The sequence below is a fragment of the Furipterus horrens genome, unplaced genomic scaffold, assembly GCF_987537825.1.
Source record: "Furipterus horrens unplaced genomic scaffold, mFurHor1.1.pri manual_scaffold_1, whole genome shotgun sequence".
NCBI lineage: Eukaryota > Metazoa > Chordata > Mammalia > Chiroptera > Furipteridae > Furipterus > Furipterus horrens.
Window position 1 is genome coordinate 7746984 of NW_028327171.1, and position 26631 is coordinate 7773614.

Consider the following 26631-nt stretch of genomic DNA (forward strand, 5'->3'; position numbering starts at 1 on the left):
TACACGAGCGCTTTTCCCTTCCACACTCTCCCGGGAAAAGCGCGCGGCGTATTAAAACATAGCCAGCTGTGAGCAGTCTGGATATTTCCTGTCATAGAAAAGAAGCATCCAGCCCACAGATTCACATTAACATACATGGTATATTAATATCAATCTCTGTGTCATACACCATAGGCCTGTCTGCAGACAGGACCATCCCCCACAGCAAATATACTCTGATAACAAAATCGGAGGCGGGGCTCATGGGACACCTTGACACTGATGAACAGAGCTAGACGACCCCATGTTTTATAGCTAGGAGTGTTGGGGGGGAGGTCTCCTGGGGCCTCCTTGGGGATTACACGGTTGAGAGGTTTGTAAGCAGGTCAAAAAGACCCTCTGAGACCCCAAAACAGTAGCACTCCGCCCAGACGACCACCTTTCCAAACACAGGGGCTGGAAAGAAGCCATCGAATGAGGTGGTTCGTCTAACTAAGGAATACTGTTTTGAGTCCAAAACTGAGGTCACAAGTGAATTTTTAAATGACTCTTGCGCACGTGGCTCTAGAGTTCCAAACGCATTTTCTGCAGAAGAAATGAATGACAGCAATTGGTCCTGCTCGGGGGTGTGCGGCCACCACGAGGACCGTGAACAAATCTGACTGCGTCAGAGCTGGTAAGGTTGCCGAGCTGTGGAAAACCAACCTTCTTCCTTTACACACATTACTCACAGACTCGACTGTCCGATGAAATGCACATTTTTAACACATTGTTGACCGGCAACTTTATACAAAAGCTATCCCATATCACCAGCTATTATTTTTTTTGTAATTGAATAAGAAAATGAAACAATTTACAATTTTGGTTTTTTTTACACAAAATCCTCTATTCCTCTCATTTTTAAGACCTGTGCAAACACTAGTTACATCGTTATCGGTTAACAACATCCGGGCTGGAAAACACGAGTGTTTTTGTGACCAGTCAACAATGCGTTAAGAGGCTGAAGGGAGCAGTTGATGCTGTGTTCATCTAGTGAGGATGTGCCATAAAACGGGAACTCCACTAACGCATTTCAAAACAGTCCGCTTCACCGGCCGCTGCCGCGGTAGATGGAAGACACACAACTCCTTGCACCCCCGTGGCCTCAGGCTGGTGCACTCCAGAGGCTGAGCTCAGGACACAGTGGACTGGACCGCGCCTGTGACTTGTCACCGAGGGACCAGCCTCAGGAGCATAACGAAATGATTTCAACCCATCGTCCCTCTGACACCCAGCACGCTGATGGGTGGATGGGTCAGCACCTTCTACCCACCTTCATCGGGAGGGTAACCCGCACAAATACGCTCCCGGCGTGAATCAAGCGTCGGCAGCCCCTTGATGGCCTGTTTGGTCAATGTGCCGCCAGGCCAGCAACAAGGTGAGGGTTGCTGACCAGCACAGCATCATTCTGTTCCTACCACGGAACATGACAATGGGACAAGAACCCCACACGGGGCGCCCCGGTCTCCGAGGGCAGCAAGCTAGGTCTTGTTTCGCCGGAGCAGTGTGGCAGCGGGGCTGTGGCTGCCCTGGAACTTGAGGCTTTGCAGGTTGACGTGGGCCCCGTGCTTGAGCAGCGTCTCCACCGTCTTGGCGTGCCGGCCCCGGGCGGCCAGGTGCAGCGCGCTCAGCCCCTGCTCATCAGACAGGTTGAGTACGTCGGCGCTGACCAGCTCCTCCACCACCTCCGCGTGCCCGTTGGCCGCGGCCAGGTGCAGTGCTGTCTGGTTCCGGGGCCCCAGAGCCAGCACGTCGGCCTTCTCTTCCACCAGCAGCTTGACAGTTGCCAAATGCCCGTTCCGGGAAGCCAGGTGCAAGGCGGTGCAGCCCTCCGAGGTCACTGCCTCCCTGTCGGCGCCCCGGTGCAGGAGCAGCCTGGCGGTGCTCGTGTGCCCTGTCTCCGCGGCGACATGCAGGGGCGTCTGCGCGAGCAGGTTGCAGATGTTGACATCGGAGTGCAGGTCGATGAGGATGCGGGCCACGCGGTAGTGCCCTCGCTGGGCGGCCAGGTGCAGGGGCGTCCTGCCGTCCAGCGTCTGGGCATTCACGCTCACCCCCGGCTGCTTGGCCAGCAGCTTGACAATGGGCAGGTGGCCCTGCCAGGCGGCGTAGTGCAGCGGCAGCCAGGCGTCCTTCCCCTGCAGGCCCACATCGACGCCACGGCGCAGCAGGATGCGCACGACGCTCTCCTGCCCGTGCTGGCAGGCCACGTGCATGGGCGTGCGGCCCTCGAAGTCCACCTCGTTGATGGAGGCGTTCCTCTCCAGCAGCAGCCGCGTGCTGCACTCGTCCCCGTTCTGGGCCGCGAAGTGGAGGGCCGTCCACTGGTCCTCGTCTGTGGCGTTGACGCTGATCTTCCGGGCCAGCAGGAGCTCCACCACGCCCCGCACCCGCTTCTCCACGGCCAGGTGGAGGGGGGTAGAGCCCTTCCTGTTGGTCAGGTTGGGGTTGGCATTGTTGAGGAGCAGCCACTTGACACACTCCTCCTGGCCGGCCTCCACGGCCAGGTGCAGCAGGCTGGTGCCGCCATCCAGGACCAGGTCGACGTCCTGGGGCTGCAGGATCTTCATCAGCCGGCTGGTGTCCCCGTTCACGACGGCATCCACAAGCTTCTTCTTCTGGATGTCTGTGGTGCCCAGATCTGCAGGAAGAGCAGAAGATATAAGGCTTGGACGAAGCTGCCTGCTGCCGGCAGGCTTCCCTCCAGCCAGGCTGGGGGCCTGATGTGGCTCCGTCTCCCCACGGCCTCCAGGTCGCTTTTTACCTGAAATTGCTCAAGTGTCCTGCGGTCCCTGCTGATTTAATTTTAGATGTAGTGAGCAGGTCAATGAATGACCCCAAGGGGCTCTTCGGTCAACTTGCAAAATAAAAATCACTCTAGCCATCCCGTAAGGTTAGAAATGGCAGTGATCGCCAACAGGAAGGAGGAGGCAGGGAGGGCACGGGCCAGGCAGGAGCTGGTAGCTCCCATCCCAGGACACCCCTGAAGGGCTTGCCAGCCTGGTCCCCGCCCAGCCTCCAAATGGGGCCCTGCGTCCCTAGTCCTCACAATGATGCTCAGTGGTCTGAGCCTCCCATCTCAGGTTCTACTCAACATAAAAGTTCTCTATGCTGTGTGGAGTCCTGACTCACACAAAACCAGACTCCCTCATGAGAAACATGGCCAGGGGCCCCGCAAAGGAGGGTGGGTGCCGGGTGGAGGAAAGAGACCGGAATCAGCCCAGTCTGGATTGTGTTTAACCCTGACTTCCAGGGTGGGCCGCTAACTGGTCCTCTCTAAGCGTGAAGACAAGATGGCATTCGGGAGCATCAGACCAAAGGAGAAAATTCATACTTTTCTCTGCTTGAAGCAGGTGTTTCTTTCCTTTCCAGCCTCGTCACCACACTTACCTCCAGTCAGGCCATCCTGCCAGGCCCTCCCACCCGTGCCTTTGCAAGGTATTTCCTCAACCCAAAATGACCTCGTTTGGCATGAATACGCCACTCTGGAAATCCGAGGAGGCCCACGGCATCCAGGAAAATGCCTCCCTTCCAGGAGGGATTCCTCAATCCGACAGGAAAACCAAACTTGCCCTCCTCCTGCAGTCCTCAACCCTCTGGTGCTCAGTCACCCCAAATGAGGTTTGTGCCTTGACTGTGAACACCCACATTGTCTTTATGGGGCTACAGCACCTTCAGGTGCAATTCAGGGCCATGTTTCATCCTGACTGGGGACAGCGAGGGAGCTACAGACCAGCCCCACACCCACAGACCAGCCCCTGGGGAAGAGGTCAGAAAAAGCGCCTTCTGAAACAAAAGACCCATCAGAATTAATATCAAAAGATACGATGAGCTGAGGAGGGCCCCTCCAACAGGCAGGGTACTATAACCCCCAAGGCTGACTCACCCATTATAATGCATGGCTACGGTGAATGGGGAGTCCATGAACGAGAAAGTATGGGGGTGTTTACCCAGCCCTAAGAAAGGGACCTATGGCTGGCCTCCACCCCAGAGATATCCAGGGTGTGGGGTTCGATCCATCTGCTTGTCTGACTTGATGAAGCTCAGGGTTTCAATCTGAACACCTGAGGTCAGCCCCTGCACGGGCGTTGGCACAGGTCAGCGCTCCTGCACAGCCAGGTGTGTGGCCCGTTAGCACTTCTACACCACCGGCCTGGCCAGCACGCACCTCTGAATTTGGGCTCTGGGGACCCGCCACGCCACTGACACCCCAAACCGATTAGTGAAGGGAGGGAGGAAACAGGGTTACTGTCAAGTCAAGAAGCAGGGTGCCCCACTCTTTTTAGCTGCTCCCGGCCATCACCACGCCCTGCCCGCTGACAGCCCCATAATTACGCTCATCACTTCCCACAGCACAGGGTTCTCCACTCACCACCTGTGGAAGGCTCCCGCTCGAAGGACAGGGACAAGGACCCTCTGGAGGAGAAGGCAGAATCGACGGAGGACACTCCCGACAGCCGCTTGCCGCTGTTCGCCGACGGCAGTTTGGACTCGGAGGAGCAGCGGCTGAGCTCGTCCGGGCCCTCCAGGGTCTGGGAGATGCCCGAGTCCAGCTGGGACAGCAGCTCGGAGAGGCTGTAGTCCTTGTCGAAGGCGGGGGCCGAAGCTCGCTTGAGGGGCGTGGATATGGGCGCCTGTGAGGACGAGCAGGGGGAGGGGGGTGAGGCTCCATCCGCCACGTGATCGGAGAAGGAGAGGAAGGAAGAGGAACACGTGGTCCCCGGATCGTCACGTGGGGAACTGAACTCCTGTTATCATACACATGGCACCGTGGAGCCCAAGGACCCTCAAGGGTCCCCGGGGCCAAAAGACCTTGTAAGAGAAGACTGACCTGATAGAAAAAACAGAGAGTCCAGCACCGGGCGGCCGGGGCCCTATCACATGCACAGTGCTATCCAGACAGAAGAAAGCGGAATGGGAACAGGCTGCCAGAGTGTGGCACTGAGCGCTGGGCTATGCCCACCAGAACAGGCCGGCATTGGTAAGAAGCAAAGAAGAGAGGCGAGGCTGGGGCTCTGCTAGCCTTTCCCCACATTGTCTACCACCTATGACCTCTCTGGAGCTGGGCAAGTCTGGCTTGGGGCTGTGCGTGGGCCAGGGCAGGGGAGAGGCCCAGCTACGGGGACAACACTGTGACCCGCCCTTTAGAGGGCCTCCCTAACAAGACAGTGACAAAGGCAGGCTTCTGGTCCATTTCAGGACTCTTCCCGATCCAAGCCACTTGACCCCAAATCCTCCCTCTTCTGGGGAATTGCTGATCTGCGCGGATCTGGCGGCTTGGTGCATGAACCACACCTGTTTGTTCGGTGCCTACATTTTCCTTATCAGGGGGCCTGGTCACCTCCCCAGGACACCTGTGCTCCTCAGGCTCATGCACATGCTATTCAGACAATGGAAACACCCTAGATTTCACTTATCAGCCTCACGCCAACAACCTGGGGTGAAGTGCCCAACATCAGATAACACGTTATAAGGGTAGTTACTGAGCCTTACTTCACAAAGGCACTTAGTAAGCCTCGGCACTGGGAGTTCCTTATCACATCTTATATTACCCCTGTGACACTGAACAAATCACTTATGAGAAGGTCCCCAAGCCAGCGCTGCAAAGGTAGGCAGACCCTCAAGAGCCCAGGTCTCCTCCCGCCCTGCCAGCTGGGCCAAGCAAGGGCCTTCAGTCCCCATGGTTCAAAGAGCATTCACCTGGCGGCTTTAGCTTTTTAATGTCACGCATGGGCCCACACTGTTCATTTGTAACTGGACAGGTGGCGGGGACAGGGCATGAATCTGGGGCCACCAAGACTGCATGGGACCTGCCCTCCTGTCACTGAGCACAGGACACCCAAGACCGACTGATGCAGAATGGGGCTCAGAGATTAGGCTGAGCCTCAGAACGAGGGCATGAGGGCCCCAGCTGGTATGGGAGTGCAAGAAAAGAGGCTTTCGTTTGGAAAACTCAACCCCAGCGCAGCACCAAGGATGCTCTTAGGTCCCTGTACCTCGCTCTTGGGCTCTGGAGGGTCTTTTACATCGAGGTCTTGAGTTGTCTCTTTCACCTCATCATCAGGCTTATCACAAAGGTCCTCAGTTTCAGAAGTAATGTCTTTTGGGGAGAAAACAAAAAAGGACATGTCACTTAGACAATGACTTCTGCAGACACTCTACATAAACATGCCACCTTGAGTGGGGGTGGAAGAGGCGTCACCCCGAAGTATCTCAAATGCAGGGGCTCAGGCAGCACCATAATTTCCCTCGTTGCTGGTCCCCAGCTGAGCTCACAGCTCACAGCCCACCCCTGGGGCCCCCCATCAGCAACCCTGTGCAGGCCTCACCAGACTCAAGTAGGAGTCATGGTGTTTCCGTGTCCCAAAGGAGCCTCTCAGAGCAGGGAGGCGAGACTGTGAGACCCACTGGCACCCGGCACGCGAAGCCCCCCCACCTCCTTCATGTGTCCCCGTGTTTTAAATGCAATGGTCAATTTCAAATCCATCAGGAGCACATCCTAACCAAATGACACATCTGTTCCATGGGACAAGACACCGAGAAAAGGGAAAAGAAAGCCACGAGCCAGCGGTCACGCCAGTCCCTAAAAGATGCAGCGCTGCATGTGAACTTGACATACCAAGTACAAGCTCCTCCTCCGGGCAGCAAGCCCAGCCCTGGGCCGCAGCAGAGGCGCATGTCTAGAGCTGACCTACAAGTTCCCGTTGCCCACCCCGGCGCTGTGCGCCACGGTGCGGGGGCCAAGCTGTCCCTGTGGGGCTTGCCTGGGTGCGCCATCTCTGCACAGCCCTCCCGCTCTGGGCCTGCCCCCGGGCCCTGTCCTGGCCATCTGCTCTCTCCCAGGGCCCCAGCCGACCGAGCGGGCAGCAGCATTCGGGAGCCCTGTGCTGGGGACCGTCTCAGGCGCTCACCCTGGAAGCTGGGCCGTTCGCGCGGGTCCTCGTGCCAGCACCTCTGCATGAGGCGCAGGAGGTTGCTGCAGGCGCGCGGCCGGGCTCTGCAGACGGGTGGCAGCTCCGGCCGGTGGCCCTTCACCACCTTCACCATGATGTGCAGGATGTTCTTCTCATCTGCAAAGGGAAGGCACACAGGTCAGGGCAGCTCGGAGGCCGGCTCCCTTAGCTCCGGGAGGAACCGCGGCCATAGGAGGGCACCAAGGGACGCGGGCCCCTGCACCCCCCGCCTCTCGCTGCAGCCTGGAGACCCCGCCCGGTTCCTTCTGGGGGCACAGAGCTGTCGTTAACCTTCTCTCCACAGGGCCCGGCTGTTCTCCCCCTTCCTGATATGAGAAACTAAGTGGACTCCCTGAGTTGTCACAGAGCAAACCTTTCTGCGCAGCCAACTCAAAGGAAAACCGAGTTCAAAGGAGAAAAATATCTGACAGAACATGTTCTAAAGTGATTGTGCCTGCCAAGGGGAGGCGCACGCACACATCCTGGAGTCGCGCCGCCCAGCCCCCGCACGCATCCACATCTCCCTGCAATGACATCATCCTGGACCCCGGGTCCCATCCCACAGTGCAGACCCCGGCTGGCCGCTGCAGTGCTCGGGTATGGGGTGCGCAAACAGGGGCTTTGTCCCCCAAATTCATAATGTGGGGCCTCACCTGCCCTCTTTTCCAACCTCCTTCAGAAACACACCTGGACTTATTACTATATCATCATCATCATCATCATCTTGGTCACAGACCGAGGGGCCCCAGGTGACCTCAGTGGGCCAGACTTCTTCCTACTCAGCCTAAAGCCACACTGGCCACCAAGCTGGACTGCAAAGCATTTTGTTTCCAATAGACCTGCCACTGCTGCCGTTCCCAACACGCCCACACCAGGAGCTCAGGAGTCTGGAGTCCCGGCAGACGAGCGGGTATGGAAAATTGGGCCCAAGTCCCCAGCAGCTGCCAGGATCCCACTCTGAGGTTCTGTGTTCCACCTGCCCTTGAAATCTTGTGCGATAACTCTCTTGGGTATCTATACACTGTTCCCGTGAGAACTCACACTTCCAAAAACCCAACAAGGGTTTCTGACCACAGCCAGAGTAAACTAAACACCCAGAGGATGTTCTGCTGCCAAGTGCAGATAGAAAAAGTCCACGAGACGCCTTCTGCCTCTGCACCTTGAACTCCTCCCTATCTACCAAGCAATGCGGCCCGTGTCAATGTCATGCACCTGGCCTTGGGTGTTGCGTCCGTCTGATAGTTTCCTGCCAGACTGGCATGCTGCCACGCTTACACAGTCCAGGCCATGGACCTCCACAGGGGAGGAGGAGGAGTTAGGGAGACTGGGTGACGGGTGGAAAGACAGCCTGGATGTGACCCTACAATGGCCTCATCTGCGTTTCAACCAGCAAAAGTTCCATGACCCGAGGCCACATGGTGACAGTGATGGGCGTTTTTAGGTATTTTTGATCAGGCCACAATATTAGGAGTGGCCCAGGCATGCTTATAGAGGAAAAGAAACTATCCAATGAGGGAAAAAGTACTTGACTTTCCCAAGTCAGGCTACGAAAAGTCTGAGGACAGGAACTGGAAGAGCAGTTGCCTCAAAAGGGGAAGAAAGGCGGCAGCTCTGGAGCAGGTGCTGGTGACCCAGGTCACCCATCTGTGGCCAAATCCACTTAATGGTTCCGGCACTGGTTGCCCGGTCCTGTGAATGTACTTTATACGACCACACAGTACCCTGAAAAACGGTTAAGGTGGTAAATTTCATGTTCTATGTATTTTATCACAATTAAAACTTAGAAAATGAGCCCTGGCTGGTGTGGCTTAGTGGATGGAGCACTGGCCTGTGAACCTAAGGGTCACTGGTTCGATTCCCAGTCCGGGCACATGCCTGGGTTGCGAGCCAGACCCCCAGTTGTGGGTGTGCAAGAGGTAACCTATTGATGTATCTCTCGAATACCAATGTTTCTCTCCTTCTCTTTCTCTCTCCCTTCCACTCTCTCTAAAAATCAATAAATAAAATCTTTAAAAAAAATTTTTTAAATTACAAAATTATTAAAAGAAAATAAAACTAGCTGGAAATCAGCACAACATGAAAATCCACAGAGACAGAGAGCAGGTTAGAAGTTGCTGGGAGCTGGGGCTGGGAGCCAGGGGCACAGGGTTTCCTTTTGGGGAATGTGAATGTTCTGGAACTAGACAGTGGTGGTGACTACAACATTGTGAATGTACTAAATGCCAACGAATTGTACACTTGAAATGGTTACAATGACAAATTTTATGTTTGTGTATCACATCACACACGCACAAGAATTAAACTAGGTGGCCCCTAAGACCCCACCAACCAGAGTCCTTCAGACCTGTGCCTTTTCCTGTGAGTGAATTACACCTCAGACGGCACTGTGTTGGCACACAGGGCCACCTGCAATGAGGTGGCTGTGGGTCTCCGTGCCAGCCTGAGGGGCAGGCAGAACAGCCCCCATGGCGGGAGCACAGAGGAAGTGCACGTAGCGGGCCCGCCGCTGTTCTGGGAGACGGAGGCATGGCCCCTCCACTCACCTGCAAAGGGCTTCTTCTGCGTTAGCACGCCCCAGATCACGATGGCGAAGCTGGAGGGAAATCAGACAGGTTAGTGTCTGTGAGCCAGACCCTCCAACAGGGCCACAGCTCTCACAGAGCGTCACACCAGAAGAAAACCCTTCTGGTCTTCAGAAGAGGGAGATGACAGCAAGATATGTCTCATGAATTGTCTTAAACAGGCAAACAGACCTGGAGTCCAAATATTAAGCCACCACCCAGCACTGAGCTGACAGTGGCTATTTACAGAGACCCAAGAATTCTCTATTGCATAGTAACTGAAATCTATGTGTTCAAACATTCAAACTCCCCACTCCAAAATAAATAAATAATCTTATTGTCCCCACACTCTACAAGCTGTGACTAGCACCCCAAGGACCATTCACCAGCGGCCTACCGCTCAAAGCCCTGCTAAACGCACGCACAATGGTCATGGTCAAACCAGTCTGCCAGGACTCCAGGCGGCGGCGATGACAACATGCAGAGCTCCAGTGCCCCGGGGCTCAGGGTCAGTCATCATGGGTAAGACAAAAAGCACAGCGAGGGGCTCACGTAACCGCGTGCACCTCCCTCCCTCCCTCTTTTCTTCTCCGAGAAGTCTTTGTCATTGTGGCCTTCAGCATTTGGAAAAGGCAAGCCCCAGTGACTCAGGGACTGTCCTCTAGGCCAGCGATTTTCCACCAGGGTGCCGCAAGAATTTCCAGACCATGCAATAGCTGACTACTTAGTCAGGGGCACTGACCTCTTTTCTCATAGATTGTCAGATAAGACAACGACAACAGCCAGCGCCACAAATGCTGTCCGGGGTAAATGAAGCAAAATTATATCTGGTTTTTTTTTTTGGTCCGATCAGCAAAAAAAAATATTGTTTTCAGTGTGCTGCAGGATTTTTTAGTAACTCGTGTATCTGCGCCATGACATGAAAAACGTTGAAAATCACTGCTCTAGGGCATAAATCCCACTGGTGTTGGTCTGTCAACAGCCTGTAGCTGTCTGGGCGCCTCTGTCAAAGGTAAGTGGCATTCGGAGGCACCGGCTGCCGGGCCAGAGGGGCCAGATTCTGGAGAGTCGGAACGCACAGACCACGTAAGCGGCAGGCGCCTTCAGCAGACAAGCAACGCAGCCCACGTCCTAAGACACCAAAGCCTTCGCAGCGCGGAAGCTGTCAGTCTGGTTACCTCCCTGGCCCTAAGTGTGGCACCAGCCAGCACATCCTCTGCCCTCAGCAGGCGACAGTGCCTAGGGGAGCCTGTGTACCTGGGGCATCCTGAACCCACCAGCTAAACACCCCAAGCCCTTTCATGAGGACGACACCTTGTGTCTGATCACAGCAAGGAGCCTCGGGGAAAAGGGCCCTGCGAGGCATGCAGGGTTGGGGTACACAGCCCCTGCCAGGCCTGGCGGCTGCACCCCAGTACACACCTGTACACATCGTGTTTGGTGTCAAACAGCCGGCTCTTCTCACGGATGCGCTCCGGAGGGAGGTAAGCGATGGTACCGAACAGCCCGTCCATGCTGAGGTCATGGGAGTGGGACAGCCCGTTGCACTTGGCCAGCCCGAAGTCGGAAATCTGTAACAGAGAGGAGGCGGCTCAGCAAGCTTCGAGGCACTGCGGCACCAGGGCTGCCGTTTCAGGGGCGTGGCTGGCACCTCTTCCCGCACGGTCAGACGGCGCGGGCACACTCAGGAGTCCCCCTGGGAGCCAGGGCCGGTGTTCCCCAGGGCGGGTGGGGGAACACAGCCGCTTGGGAAGAACCAGGCCGGGAGCCATGAAGAGCTAGATGAGTGGGGGGACAATGACGCTTTAAGGAAGGAATTCACTGAGAGACAGAACTGCAGAAGGATCGTGACCTTTCCCTGCCAGGCATCACGTCTGCCGCTGTGGTCGGCAGCCCACACCGGCACACAGGGGAAAAGCAACGCTTGCGGAGTTTCCGGGCTTTCAGACAACACGTGAAGGCGAGGTCAGCCGGCCCGGCACTGAGGCAACCCGGTTACGCAAACACACCAGCTGGGCCGGCGGGCAAGTGGCAGCAAGGACTTTAAAGGGAGCCGCACCTTCAGAAGCCCTTTAAAGTGAGCAAAACACACACCACGCACCCTCAGCCTGCACCTGGAACGCTCTGTGATCAATAGACGCTTGCTGGCTCCTCCACCAAACCCAGGGCACCCAGAAAAAGAACTGGTGCCCATCTCTGTCCCCGGGGCGTGCCAGCCCAAAGGAGCTCCTGCACCCCTGCCACGCATCCCCATACCTCCACCTCCTCGCCTCCTTTGGGCCAAGGTGTCCTGATAGCTCAGACAGGCACGGTGGGGAAGCAAAGCCACACAGACTGTCAAGGGGGTTACCAGCTGGCCTTCTAGTCCCCCCCAGCCCCATGTCCTCTGAAGCCGCTGTGTGTGGGACTAGGCTACGGGCACGAAGGGGCTCAGAATCCACATGGCAAACAGCCCCTTTGTATTCTCCTTCGAGGCTTCTGGATTCCTTTAAGCCTCCTACACAACTTCTGGGATCCCCCTTAAACACACCTGTGGGGCGACAGGAACCGGGGCTGAGTCAGGACTTGGTTCTCGCTCACACTGTGCCAGCTCACAGGTGAGCCAATGGCCCGGCACCACCATCACTGCTGGAGGCAGGGAGGGGTTAGGACCGGCCACTGGATCCTTCATGGGGTCTCTGACCACATCTGTGGGGAGGTGATGGGAAGGAAGCCTGCAAGACTGGGCCCCTGGCCTTCGGAAGACTCCCAGCTCTGGAAGGGAAAGCGCCAGGCCCCCAGAATGAACCCATCACCCCGGCCCTGCAGATCCGTACAGCGGCTCACGGCCACGCAGGGATCCTGGCGCCCACTGCCCCCACCTCGCGGGCAGCCTTTTCACTTCTGCTGTGTTCAGGCAGTCAGCAGCTTCCACATGTACTCGGTGAAAGAAAACAAGCAGACATTCTATGTAAAAAGCTCTGACATCGAAGTGCAAACTGGAAATCAGAATTCCCTGATTTCTGCAGGCTGACCCTCCGCCTGTAGATTCCTCCTCTCGCGCCCTTGCCCACCCGTCCCACGGGGCCTGCCCTGCCTGCCCCCCTACCTCCGCTTCCTCGATAGTGGGAGCCGAGCCACCCCTGTGAACAGCACACACCCGTCCAGGCGGGCCAGACTAATGAAGGGCATGGCCGGGCCTCTGCTGCCTTGGGGAAGAGGCGTTCATTGTGGACTGTGGTTACCAGGACCCTCAGAATCTCTCGGGACCTGGTCTCATCTGGGAAAACTGGGCCAGAAGTGAGTGTGAGATTTTAAACTAAGCTATTTCATCTCCAATTCGAAGTGAGTCTACTACTAATATATTAAAATGAGCACTTTAATATTGATATTGAGTGTATTTAATATGAATATCAAGTATCCATTTAACTTTGTCTTTAGTAGGTGGCTGCTGTGAACTTTCCTGTCTGAACCACCCTAAACATGGACAAAAGGGAGTCTTGAGGGCCCAAGGGAAGGGGGTCAGCTGACTTCTCATCTCAAGACTCTAGAATAAAGGGTTATTGCTTCAAATGACCACCGACTGGGAAGCGCCCAGTTGGCCAATCGGTCCATGACTTAGCACCGCAAACAAGGTTCCACGGCCCTCCCACACCCTGTTGGCCATTTCTGAGAATGGAAGATGCGTTATGCAAACCCATTTTGTGTGTTTGGGGCTGTGCAAGGTGACTAAGTCTCCTGATTAAGAGCGAGTCAGAGAAAAGCTGCAACACGGGCCTGTCGGGGTGCCCTGGGCCTGCAAATAGCAGCATCACCTCGCTTGCTGTCAAGGAGACCCATCCACGCGGGCTCCACCCCGCTCCCTGCTCGGCCACCCCAGGATCCCAAAGGAGGCCCGGCTCAGCTCTCTAAGGGATCTTCACCCATCAGTTACACTGGCATACAGCCCCAGGCCTGCTCAGCCAGGCACTCACAGGGAGGGAGAGGCAAGTTTCCATGGAGGCCCCTCGAGCGCCAGTGCAGGGATGGCCTACCAGGTGTCAGACAGCAGCCCTCTGCTCCTTACTGAGCCTGCTGTGGACCCAGCACTGGGGACCGTCCCTAGATGAATGTCAACATCCCAAATGTGGAAAAGGTGACTATCTACTGGCCACCAAAATACCAACGCCAATGACACAAGCCCTCCCCGAACACTTCCACGGGCCAGGCGATAGCATGGGGGGAGGAGGGCTGTGCTCCTAAGCAGGACACTTAGAAGATGTCACTGTGGTCCCTAAGGGATGCCCACATGCCCCACACATTCCACAGGACCTGGTAGGGGAGTGGAAAGGGAATGGGCTAATAGAAAAGCCCAGGCAGGTCAATGGGGATCCATGACTCCTGAGAGACACCTCAGAGGCACCTGGCTGCAGACACCTGTCCGAGCACCCGGTGCCCACCCACCAGCTGTTTCCTGAGAAAAGCGCATTCCTGCAGCTACCTATAACAACAGCCGCCCTTGACACTGGGCAGGAAGAAAGCCTTCCGGGATCCTCCACCCCAAGCCCACTAATCCTTCTGCTCCCCAACCCCCAAACCAGAACTGCCAATGATTTTCTTGGGCTGCTTCTTCCACTGAAAGGCTCTTCCACCTGCACCCCACACCTGACAGCAGAAAAGCCCAACGCTCTGTGAAGACACAGGCTCACCTGGTTACAGCCCCGCTCCAAGCTGGGCGACCCTGGCCCATGACTTAACTAACCCCTCTGAGCCTCAGCTTAGCAGACGCTGGAGGCCACTGGCCACATGGCCCCCTGCTTTGAAGGCCGGGGCAGCTCTGCAATGGGGCCTCTAGCACACAGTGGGGACTTGTCATCACCATCCCATCCTCATATTGTGCCATGTGTGAGAGCAAAGGCTCCACTCTTCCCTGGTGTCCATGGGACCACACACTTCTGGTGACAGCTGTCATGTCAGTGGTGTGCAGCCAGCACCAGCAGCCATAGGGGAACAAGAAAGGACATTCAGCTAAAACCTTGTTACAGAGTGACATCTAGGTAAGGGACAACTCCCAACTACTCCCCAAAGCAGAACAGTATTTCCCCGCAGGCCTCGGGCTGGCTCAGCCAGGAGAGAGGTGCCTGCTGCAAAGACAACAGGGAGCTGCTGTTGGGGGGCCACCCGGTGTCATCATCCTGTCACGGGTGAGGAGACTGAGTCCCAGAGGGAGCTGGGGGCAGGATCAGACTGAATTCAGGTCCCTCTCTCTCAGGCCAACAGGAAGGGGTCCCGTAAGTGCAGCCAGAACATCAACATGCCAGAGTATCCAGGCAAGTCCCTTTGCATGTCTCCAACATGGACCAGAAGGGACTCATGCCATCGTTCGTGGATTGGACTCTTCTTGCTAATGCGCAGGAGGAAGGGAAATGGCCTCCCAAGCACGTGAGCATCAGCACAGGGGAAAAACCACGGCGTGTGCACCCCCTGGTGTGGACCACAGAGCACTGTGCACACGAGGGCATGCCAAAGGAGAACCCATTCACAGAAACACAAACCTGACCATGTTCCTAACCTCCGACCCAGGTGGCTGGCCCCTGGTTTTCAGTTCTATTGCTCCTCCTATTTTTCTGTTATGAACTTACCAGAAACAGAATAAAGAACAGCATCCCTCACAGGCCTCACGCTACTGGAACAGGAGCCCATCAGAACCCCCTGCCATGACTCCGCAGCCCCCACCTCAGCACCCACAGCCCCGGTACCCAGCCTCTGCAACCACCAAGGGGGCGCGGCCCAAGCCCACAGTCTCACATGGAGACAGACGGCCGGCCCCTGGCCCGATCTCTCACCCAGTTTCCTGGGATACCCACTAAGACCAGAATCCACAAATCCACAGTCTCTTCCCAGGGTGCCCAGGAATTTGAGCCATGTTCCAGGGTGTGGGGGCATGATCCATATTCAGAGCCTACAGTATTTTCTAGCCACACGTTTTGGGGTTCACACCAACCAGTAGGGATGACAGACATGCGCATTCTAAGAGAGGCCTCTCTGCTCCAGGCTCCCTCCCACCCTCACAGGGCCCCGGAGTACCCCCTCAGCCCCAGCTCCGCCCCCTGCCCGCCCCCCGCCCGCCCCCAGCGCTCTCAGCCCTGCCGCTCAGGCCGCAAACAGGAGGCCCCCACCTTGACGTGGTAGTGGGCGTCCAGCAGGATGTTCGCAGGCTTCAGGTCCAGGTGCAGCAGCGGCGGGGACATGCAGTGCAGGAAGTTCATGCCCACCGCCGTCTCGTGGATGATGCGGAAGCGCAGGTCCCATGGCAGTGGCTCGGAAGCCAGCAGCTTCTCCAGGGATCCGGTCTCCATGAACTCCATGACCAGGCCAACGGGCTCTTGGCAAATGCCATACACGGGCAGGATGTACCGGAACTTGGCCACCTCCATCTTCCTGGCTTCTTCCAAAAGCTCCATGCGCTCCCTGGAAAAGGTGAAAGACGTGAGGAACATGCCCCGGTCCCCTGGCCACGGACACAGAGCACCATGGCCAAGCGATCACAAAGCCCACGAAGCTGAGAACATGACTAAAACACATACACGCATGTGCAGGTGCCTGTACGCATGTGCACACACGGAGCTCACATGAATGTCACATAATTAAATGCTGGGCTGTCCAGAATCTTCAGTCCCATGGCTACTCAAACACACCTACTTATTATCGGAAAACCCACAGCAGCACTGAGGCTGCACCCACTCAGGCCTGAGTGAGGAGGTAGATGCTGAGAATCCCGTCTGCTGGGATAAGGGCAGAGAAGTTTGCGTTCCACCAAATGTTGTAACAAACTATCCATCCGAAGAACTCAACTCACCTTCTTTGTGAAGGTCAACACTTTAGCTCGCCCAATGAGTCCTGAATCCAAGCCCACACTTTAAATTAATGGCACAATCGTCTAATTCAGAGGCTGCAGGATGCTGCCCGAGAACCTCTCTCTGTAAACATTTTTTTAATTTATAGCGACATGCTATGCACCATTTTAACCATTCATATGTATACAATTCGAAGGTGTTACATACAGTAACAATGTTGTACAACTATCACCTCTTACCTACACACAAAATCTCCACTATCCCTCAAAGAAACTCCGTATCTATTCTACAGTAACACTTCCTCACAGCATGCCGACCCCGGCCACTTCTCTGTACTATTTATCTTCTAGTAACTGGCCTGCTGTACTGATCATAATGCTTTCAATTCAGGCCCATTTGGGTTGTGGCTCGATCAAACATCACTCTTCGTGGCTGCATAATATTCCGCTGTAGGACCACATCACAGTGTGTTTACCCACCCACCTGTGGATGGACACGGGCTGTTTCCACCTTGTGGCTACAGTGACTAATGCTGCGAGGAAAGTGTGGTGTACAAGCACCTGTTCAAGCGCCTGCTTTCACTTTGGATACACACCTGGAAGGGAACTGCTGGCCCATGTGACAGTACTATGTTCAACCATTTGAAAATCTCCCAAATTGCTGTCCGTAGCTTGTCTTTTGTACAGAAACTCGGACTGGAAGACAGTCTTACCCATTTCTGTCCACACAGGCTGTGTCTGCATTCACACTCAAGGCAGAGGTGAGTAGTTGTAACAAAGACCCTCCGGCGGGCATAGCCTGAAATATTTGCTCACCAGCCCCTCAAGACAGTGTGCAGCCCCTGGTCTCAGGCCACTTCCTGGGGCAGCCTGTGGACTTACTGACTTGATCCCAGTGCCTCGGTCGCTGTTAGCATTGCAGGTCAAAGTCTCAGGGAGCAGTCAGGAGAAAAAGGCCGAATCCTTCGGGGACAGAGCTCGGCCAGGTGCGATCTAGGCTGGTGGTTCCCGGGGTCCTCTCCTGGAGAATGGGTTCTGGGGTGGGCACTGACAAACCTGCTTTCCCACAAGCTCCCAAAGGAAGAGCCCAGAACCACAAGCCCAGACATGGAGCCACATGGAGCTGGGAACTGAGCAGCACAGTGCCTTCAGAAGAATATGCAGGCAGCAGGCTGGGGCAGCCTAAGGGACCCCCCTGCCCCCAAGAATTCATACTGCAGTACACACAGCCCTGGTAGCCCACAGCAGGCCAGCTCCTACCACAGGCTCTCCAGGAACCTGGCTACACCTGCCCGCCCGCCCCTACCTGCTCCCACTCCCCGGCCCACTACAGAATCCTGCTGGAGAACCCAACGCTGCACCAAAAGAACAAGTTCATTTCTTACTGCTCTACCTCCTCTTTGAGACCACAGCGTGCCCCCTGGTAGTTACGGAAACAACACCCAGGGAGGAGGCAGCCGGGGAGGAGGGGCCAGGATTACTGTTTACCAAAGGCTGCAGCACCCAAGCTCAGCCTGCACTCAGCTCTCAACACTCCCATTCAGGGCCCCAGGGGTGCACAGAGCATGTCAGGGAAAGGCTCCCTGTGCACAGGCCAGCGATCCTCGCCTAGGGGCGACTTTGCCCCCAGGGGACATTGGGCACTGTCTGGAGACATTTGGCTGTCACAAATGAGGGCTGCTCCTGGCATCCAGAGGAACGGAGGCCAAAGATGCTGCTCAGCACCCTGCGTGCACAAGACAGCCCCCAAGTCACAGGTGCCAAAAGTGCCAAGGCTGGGGGCCCCTGGTACAGGTCAAGTGAATGCATTTTCAGCCACATTTAAAATAAGCCACTAGTGTGGGATCACCCGCTGAAGCAGTCCAGCATTCCCTTAAATTTTAATCCGTATCTGATGTAAATTCACTTACAGACAAGTAATTACAGAGCACCCTCGCTATATTATTAGAATTGATGATAAAGAAAACCATCCCATGCCTTTACCAGGTTTACCATCTGGGGGAGAAGATGGAAAATTACGCCAGAACAGGAGTGAAGTTGAAAATCTGAGTACTGTGAAGGAGAGGTTCAGAAACCTAGGGGAGATTTACTAAAGGGGGCCTCTAGCTTAGAGTGGAAAAGGGCAGGGAGGGCCCGTGCGCTACTCAGAGGCTGAGGCCTGCACAGGGGTCCCGGCTAGGGAAGGATCATTAAGACTCTGTAAGTGACTGCAATAGAGGAGAGAGGCAGGAAGGACCACCCTGATCCTCCCGGGGTCCCCCACCTATGGGAGCAGCAGCGGAGGGGGAAGGGTAGGCTGGATTGGTCAAGAGTTTGGTCTTTAACAGTCTCAGGAGCAGAGGGTCCCGCTGGCCCTAGAAGCAGGTCAAACATGAGTCAGGGGTGAATCACGACATCACCACAGAACAAAACTGAGTTTGGGCCTGACTTGCTTTCTTAGCATTCTGGTCACATAGCCAATTACCAGAAAGCAAGGTGCCCACAGGAGTGCCCTGCCGGCCTGCGGGGTCCCTGGGCAGGGCTGAGAGTGGTCCCCCCACCTTCAGCGGGGGGGCCTCCGTGGGTTCCCTGCCTGGCCCAGGCCCCACCCTGCAGCCTCAGCACTGCGTCAGGCTGAGGGATGACACACACAGACCCCCAACCCTGTGCTCTGCGGTGGGCACCTGAAAGAGGAAAGGGCTGGTGTGGAAGGTCACGCATCCTTCAAAATGACACCCCAGGCCACCTCCTTCCCCTCCCCAGGGAGACATGGCTTGCTCTCTGGGCTACTAACAATGCTCACTCCCAGCTGCACAGCTGGGGCCCAGCAAAGGAGTCCCACTCCTAGGCTGTGAAGACCAGTTCTGTGACCTGTCTGCTCCTAGGCATTGAGTGTGCACTTCCTGGGGCCCTGCGCCCACAAGCATTGGCACGGGTCCTGCTGCAGGACGCAGAGACCCACGTTCACGCCCGCCGCGAGCTTTCAGGACCTGACAGTGCAGGTGTTTTTGCGGGCTGGCCACGGTGAAGGCCATTGTAGGAAACTTTTTTTTAAAGAAGTGAATTATTTATTTGTGATATCCATAAACGTTGCTATTCTTCCAGGAAGGCGATTTTCTCTGATACTATTGCTTTGTGTCGTTTTTATAAACAATGACTTGAAATCTATTGCATGAAAGGGCTACAAACACTTATTTGTCCACCAAGCAGAATCCAGATATTTTGCTTTATAACTTGCACCTAAGATCCCAGTACAAGCAGCTGGTTCATTACTTGTCACAGCAATTCAGGGCCACCGCCTAAGCTATGCACAGCAGTTTACATTTTCAGATGTCACGAAAAAGGGGAAGTTATGAGGTAGCTTGTCAATTACCTTTCTAAATGAGTCCTCTGCGCCAACCCTGACTGATAGCAAACTTGTGTGAGAGCAACGTCAATCATCCGAAGGCTGAACATCTTAGGAAGCAAAAGCTGAGCCGTTCTGCAAACAGTGTTGTTTTCTTCCATCCGCCCAAAGGGCTTAAAACAGAAAACTCAGGTGGCTTCTGATCGCTGACCTCGTCAGCACATCACTCCTCCCTTCCCACCTGCAGCTCAGCCAGGTTCACTGCTCTTGCCCCAGCCCTGGGCCCGTGCACCCTACCGAGACCCCGCTCACCTTAGTTCAAAAGTAAAAAATAAAAAGAGCCGCTGCCACTGGCTGGCTCTTGAACGCGGATCATAGCTTGGATGTTCTAAGGATGTACCCTCCTCAGAATCAATGCCAGGCAGGCTTTGTACAAAGGACGCATAACACTTTGTCAAGGGAAACCAGCTCTCCTGGAAAATAAGTCACTGTTTCCAGGGACAAATCACCTTCTTCATGGCAGCTCAGTAGGAAATGCCTTTCAGTGGAGGATCCTGCTGTGGCCCCACATCCCCCGGGTGAGGAAGAGGGTCCTGGTACTGCCCAGCAGGAGGTTCGAGGGACTCGGAGGCTGGCCAGGTGGCACAGGCCCCGGAGTGGGGTCGACCAGGGCCCCCCGTAAGGAGTCGGCACACAAAAAAGTTCATCCTGTTTGCATTGCAGTAACTACCAACCCCAAATCCAAACAAGCCCCTGTTCTGGGCCTTTCTTCAGTTGCTCCTGGAGAACCCCGCGGGGACCTGCCCTCCCCCCCGACCCTAGCGGCCCCACAGGCCACCACCCACTTTGGAAGCTACAGCCCTTCCCGGATCGGATATCCCAGCAGCATTTGCAATTCAATAAGCCTGTAATGGGCCCTCTCCTGGAGCCGCTGGGAAGGACAGAAAAGTGTCCCTCTCACAGAAAGAAACCATTAATTGTTTTTCTGTCGAGGGCAATTATTGTTTTAGACACTTTCCCTCAAAGCAGTGTTTCTGGTTTATGTTGACAACACAAAAGGAACTGTGGATCTATTACTATGATTACTATTATTATTACCATCATTATTTCAGGACCTGGAGAGATTTTCAAAGCAGCCCCAGAGCCCCAGTGCTGGGTGGGGGCCGAGGAGCCCACGGACCTTCCTGATGCCAAGCCTCTGTCCTCCCAGTCACACCATCACCAAATCCCCTTCTTCACTGTTGGGAGAGAAATTCTGCACCCCCAAATCCACGGCCATCAATCTTAATTAAAACACCCTGAACAGTGTGCCGTACTCAAAACACAGCTACCATTGGGCACCATTCAGTGGGACTGTCATCCTTTCAAAACATCTCCTCCCCGGCTGTTTGGGGAGGAATTGCAACTCCCATTTCCCATCAACGGTGGAGAAAGGACCCCCAACCCCAGGACCGTCCCCCGGACCTGGGTAGAAAATCTCTGTGGATTCATAGGACCAAAGGGAGCCGCAATTTGTTAAAGATCCTTTCTCAACAGCACACACATAATTTCCTTTTTTTTTTTTTTCCTCTCATTGGAGTAGGGCACTGGGGAGACGGAGCAAAAGGACAGGTATCAGGCGGGTCAGTTCTAAGACACCAGCTGGAGAAGCTGCTGAGCCGTCAGGCATTCCAAAGACCAAAGGCCTTCTCAGGGCTGCCCTCCCTTTCTGGAAGCATTTACTCTGGAAGAGGGGAAGGGGCAGCCCAGAGCCGTGGTCCTGTGTGGGAGGAGGAGCCGTAAACCGGGGAAAGAGGGGCCAGGACCCGGGAGGCGAGAGGGGCTCCAGGAACAAAGCCCTCCCTCCGCAGAGGGAGAGACCTGGGACTCCGTCCGCAGAAAGGTGGCAGGAAAATGGCGTCACCCTCGGCGAGCTGTGCTGTCGCTCCGCACGGCCTTCTCACCTCGCACCAACCCAATTATGTTCCCAGGGAGCCTGCCAGGGTTCCCACACTGCTATTTTTAAAACTGACAAGAAATGGGCTTGTCGGATTGTCAGCCCTGTACTTACAGACCCGGGGGTTGCTCGGGCTCGTCCAGACGAGCCAGTGCCCGTGGCGCATTAGCAGCTGGGCTGGTGCCCAGCCAGGCGCTCACTTAGCTCAGTTACTCAGGGCTTCCTCTTAGCCTGAGGGCTGGGGCTGGAGGAAGGGGGCCCCTGGAGTCACCAGTTCTGGCCTAATGGTAACACCCCCATCCCTAGACTCCACCCAGGCCCCCAGGACCCCCTAATGACAGTCAGCCACAAGGAGCAGGAAACACAGACCAACAAGGCGCCATCTGTCCGCCAGGGCCCTGGCAGGGGGTGAGGGGGGGGGTTTGAGGCGACGCACCCCCACCTTCCAGTAAAGAAGTGGAGGCTCACATGGCTGGGGCAAACTGCTGCTCTGAGCCCAGGGCGGTGCTGGGGAGAGGCCCTGCTGTGGCAAAGGGGTGGCAGAAAGGCTGGGGCCAGGGCAGCAGTGGGGGGACCAGGAGACTCCAGCCTGCCTGGCCCACACCTGTACCTGTGGTGAGTCCCGATGGAACACGGGGAAGGGGCAAAAGTGACTCCAACTGCCCTGGACAGAAAAGGCCCAGAGTTGGGGAAGGTCGCAAGAAGACCAGGGCACATGATAGACCCCAGGAAGGGCCTCTACATGAACTTTGAAGATTTGGTGCAGAAAACTACTCACCCTGAGGTCACCCGAGACAAGCTGTAAGTTCCCTTGTTTATTATGCCTGCCCCTTCCCCGTCTGGAGCAGTCTGCCTCTTTCCTTTGGTCCCTCCCTGCTCTCCATGTATGGGGGCCAATTCCAGATTATACCTAGGAAGCTCCCCAGGGTGCTGCAACCCAGCACCCAGCCCCCCATGGCAGGGGTTAGAGGTTCACCCTTCAAACAGGTTGAGTAAAGACTTAGCCTGGAGGGGTACAGGGCTGGAGGCTGCACCCAGGAGCCCCAGAAAACCCTGTTCCCCACTCCAGGGAACAGCTTGCAAATAGCGGAGCGGGGATGGGAGGCAGCTCATCGGGAGCACAATGAGGCCAACCTGCCAATACTTAGCAGGACAGGTAACAAAACCGATTTCCAGGGCCAGCTGCAATCCCGCAAGTCTGCACTGCAGAGTGGAAGTGGCAGGAATCCTAGCAGGAGGCTCAGGCTAAATCCAGCCCATAACTCAGTCAGAGGGGTTTTCTTGGCCAAGAGCAGATTTTTTGACCATCTTCTCAGACTGTGCTGAAAAGGCAGAACTCCAGCCTGCTCGGCACAGCCGGCAGAGTGCAGGTAAAGGTTTCCGGTTGGGTGATGCTGACCTTGACCTAGCCACCCGGTACATGCCACCACCTGCCCGCTTCGGGCAGGGCAGGAAAGGCTTCCAGTTAAAGGACAAAACACCTTTCAACCAGGCTATGCAAGATCCTAAGTGACCCGCCTCAAGTGGAGAAACCCTACCTCCAGCTGGGCCACCCAAGAAACAAGGGCCTGGTCGCTGGAAATAACAGATTCTAGGCTGCAGGCTGACTCATCGGCCTGGGGATGAGCCTGTTTATTTTGTTCTTCCAATACAGGAAAGCTGGTGGTAAAACCTTTGCTGATGAATAAAACTCACTTCCACCAAAAGGCTCCATCAGACAGACATCTCCAACAGCATAAAAACACCCCCAAGGAGAGGGTCTTGCCCCTCAGGATCTAACCACTCACTGGTTGGTACGCAAAGTAGCTGGCATTTCATCAAAATAACCACAGCGCCCCTTCTGGCCTGAGCAGTTCTCAGATCCCAGGGTACAAGGACGGGAAAGAGCGAGCACAGCTTCCCGAACACCTCACCCTCCAGTTAGATATTTTTATGACACTTGTCACCACTCTGCTGACGTTTCCAGGAAACACTAGGTTTGAGGCTTACAGCAAAAAGCCACCACTTTCCTGCACTGTCCCCTTGACTAGAATGAAAACACCAAGGCTGCAGCGCCCTAGGCCGCTTCTCCCTGGGCTTATACGTTACTACATGCCATGGAAGCACACATGGCCATCCTTCTATGTCCCTTAGTCCTGGGGACACACACTGTCCCCTCCAACACCACCGCCATCCTAAGATGAAAAGAGGCCCCATCACTCAGTAAGCCAGGGACTAGGAACCAGCTGCTTTTCTGCCTCTTATGCAGAAGGGGGATCTCCATACAGAATATAAACACGACTTTCACAGAGAATACAAACTTCATCCAAGGATAACAGACGATTTAAACGTGCTCAGTTGAAGCGTGCATATAAATTATTAGAACGCGAACGCAAACGGTGAAATACAAACAAGACAGCTGCTTCTCCAGGCCCTCCTCCCACCCCCAACACCCCAAACTCTGCAGACCACAACGGACCCACCAAATGTAACTGGGCGGCCACACCGCCAGGCCCGAGCACCGACACGCAAGTGCCGGGGCGCCGAGGTAGCCTGGCCCAGCCAAGCCAGCGCTTCCGACCGAAATAATTACAGTCTTATACCAATTTGTGCTCCAGCGTAAATTACTAAGTGAGTCCAACGGAGTCTGTCTAACTCACAAAGCCAATATCCCCACACGGCAATTTTGCTAAGCCGGGCGCAGACCGCAGCACCCAGGTGGGTCCCGGGAGGACGGGACGCGCCTCCGAGGGGCGCAGGTCGACGACTCAGGGCCAGCTCGCGACCCTAAAAATCCGAAGCTTCGCGGGAAGGCAGATCGCACCCCTGGGCACTTTAACGACATCTCAGGCAAAAGCGGCCTCCCGAGGTCGCAACTAGGAGCGGCCGCTCATAGACCCGGGCTGCGCCATTAAGACCCGGAGCTCCCTAAAGCCCCCCACTTTGGCCAGGCTAGCCGCGCGGACACCGCCGGGGGCTTCACAGCCTCGCCGGACTCTCGGTTTTCCCTCCGGGGCTGTTCCCTAGGCGATGCGGGCGGAGAGAACGGGACCCTCAGAACCGAAGCGCCCCGACCCCGGACCGGCCCCGTTGCCCACCCGGGTCCCGCGACGCCCCGGCCTGGGCCGCTGACCTGTCGTCGACGTGCAGGCTCGGCGAGCACTTGATGGCGAGCCACGTCTTCCAGTGGACATGGCGCACTTTGTACACCTGCCCGAAGCCGCCGGAGCCGACCTTTTCCCAGCCCGCGAACTCGCCCGCATCGAAGGTGCGCAGTAGCCCCAGGGCCCAGGGGGCCCCGCTGCCGCCCTCCATCGCTCGACCCTCGCCGCCAGCCCGAGCTGCCTTAGTCCCCCCGGCAGTCCCGGTGCCCAGGTGTGCGCCCCGCCCGGAACGTCACTTCCTCAATGCGCCCCGCCCTCCGCCCGCCCTGCCCCGGGAGCCGCGTCCCTGCAGACCCACTGGGGAACGCGGGGGGGTCACTGCGTTCTCCCCCGAGCGCGCAGGGCGTGAGAAGGGCCAGTGTATTTAGATCATTGTAGAATCACATGCAGTTGTAGGAAAAAAGTATATTACAATTAGGATCTTATTCAGATTCCCCCAAATTTACATGTCCTTCTTTGTGCGTGTTAACTTCTATTCAGCGTTGTCACCTGCGTAGGCTGGTGCCTCTACATAGAAAATTCCACCACGCAAGGACCCTCCTGTGGTCCCTTTATAACCAGACTCTCAAGCCCTGGCCATCACTGATCTTTCCTCTATTTATAAAATTGTTATATTTCAAATTATGTTCAGTGTGGGATCTGTTGGAACTGGCTTTTTCCACTCAGCATAACTCCCTGGAGATCCACATCTCGGGGTACGCGTGTGTGTCTGTGCATGTGTGTGTGTGTGTCTGTGGGTGTGGGTGTGTCTGTTTTAACACCAAAGTTTTCACTTTGGAAGTAACTTTTAGTTTTCTAAATTATTCCCAACAGCAAATCTAAAATTCCAAAGACAACAGGAGTTCCCCGTTCGTTCTTAAAGAAGAAAAAAAAAGGTGTCTTTTTTACATGGAGAACAGATCACTTGAAGAGGAAAGATGCTTTTTTTCCCAAACTTCGAGGGGAAAAAAATTTCAAGCCTGAATTCACACCACTCTTGGAAAGATATCTGGGTCAGAGGTCAACAAGTGTGTTGAAAACTTTCACACCTGAAAACTACTCACTTCTGTACAACTGTACACTGAGCACAGGCTTATTTTTGGCCACCTGAGATGAGTAATGAGGGCAGAATGGGGCAATAAAAGAGGACACATTTTAATGACATTAATTGTATTTCTACGTTAGTCACCCAAAAAGGAGAGGTTGATCCTAGCCCATGTATGGGAGCCTCAGACTTAGCTCCTACAGACTTTTCCTTCCACTGGGCGCATGATAATCTTATTGTACAGCCAGTAACTGGGCTCCTTTCTGCTTTGTAGACAGTGCACAGCCTCCCATCTCCCCCAGCAAGTTCCCTTTGGAAAGTAATTTTTGTTGGGAATTGACCAGGGTTGGTCCCCAAGCCTCTTGGGAAAACCAGGCTGCCACATTCTTTTCCACATAATCTTGATATCAGAATTGATCTCCTTGAGACCAGAGCGCCAAGTGGTTATTTCAAGCTTGTTTATAGCAAATGCAACTAATGTTTAAACCAACATTTAAAAAATAATTGGGATTTTGAATATATACAGATAACTTGAAAGTAGACATCGTCATTATTTCGGTGGGGGGGGGGGAATTACTCGGCTAGAAAGTGAGTCATTGCGCTGTTTCCGGGGTTCGGCTCCAGGCACCTTTCTCTAGACTCCCTGTAAACTCCCGTCTCAACTGCATGAAGTTTATCAGCACAGGTGACTAACAGTGCACACCAGGCTAGTAATGGGACACACCAATTTCCTTTATTTAACCATCTGCTGGCTTCACTTGACAAATATTTATGGGTTATCTGTAGTAGGCTCAGCATTTGGGCTCCAGGGCCGGAGAACCAGAGTCCCAAGAGGCCTCAGCAGCCAGCTCCCAGCT

The 26631-nt window shown here is 55.3% G+C and overlaps 1 protein-coding gene across 1 annotated transcript; it reads right to left on the reverse strand.

The window, feature by feature from the left end:
- Positions 1–1326: 1326 nt before the first annotated feature.
- RIPK4 (receptor interacting serine/threonine kinase 4) lies at positions 1327–24945 on the reverse strand. The gene is made up of 8 exons (XM_090271867.1): positions 24720–24945; positions 15670–15961; positions 10955–11103; positions 9515–9564; positions 6930–7088; positions 6015–6118; positions 4391–4652; positions 1327–2659 (listed from the first exon to the last, which is right to left on the reverse strand). The coding sequence occupies exons 1-8, from the start codon at positions 24899–24901 to the stop codon at positions 1500–1502; spliced, it is 2358 nt and encodes a 785-aa protein (XP_090127993.1). The 5' UTR covers positions 24902–24945; the 3' UTR covers positions 1327–1499.
- Positions 24946–26631: the final 1686 nt, after the last annotated feature.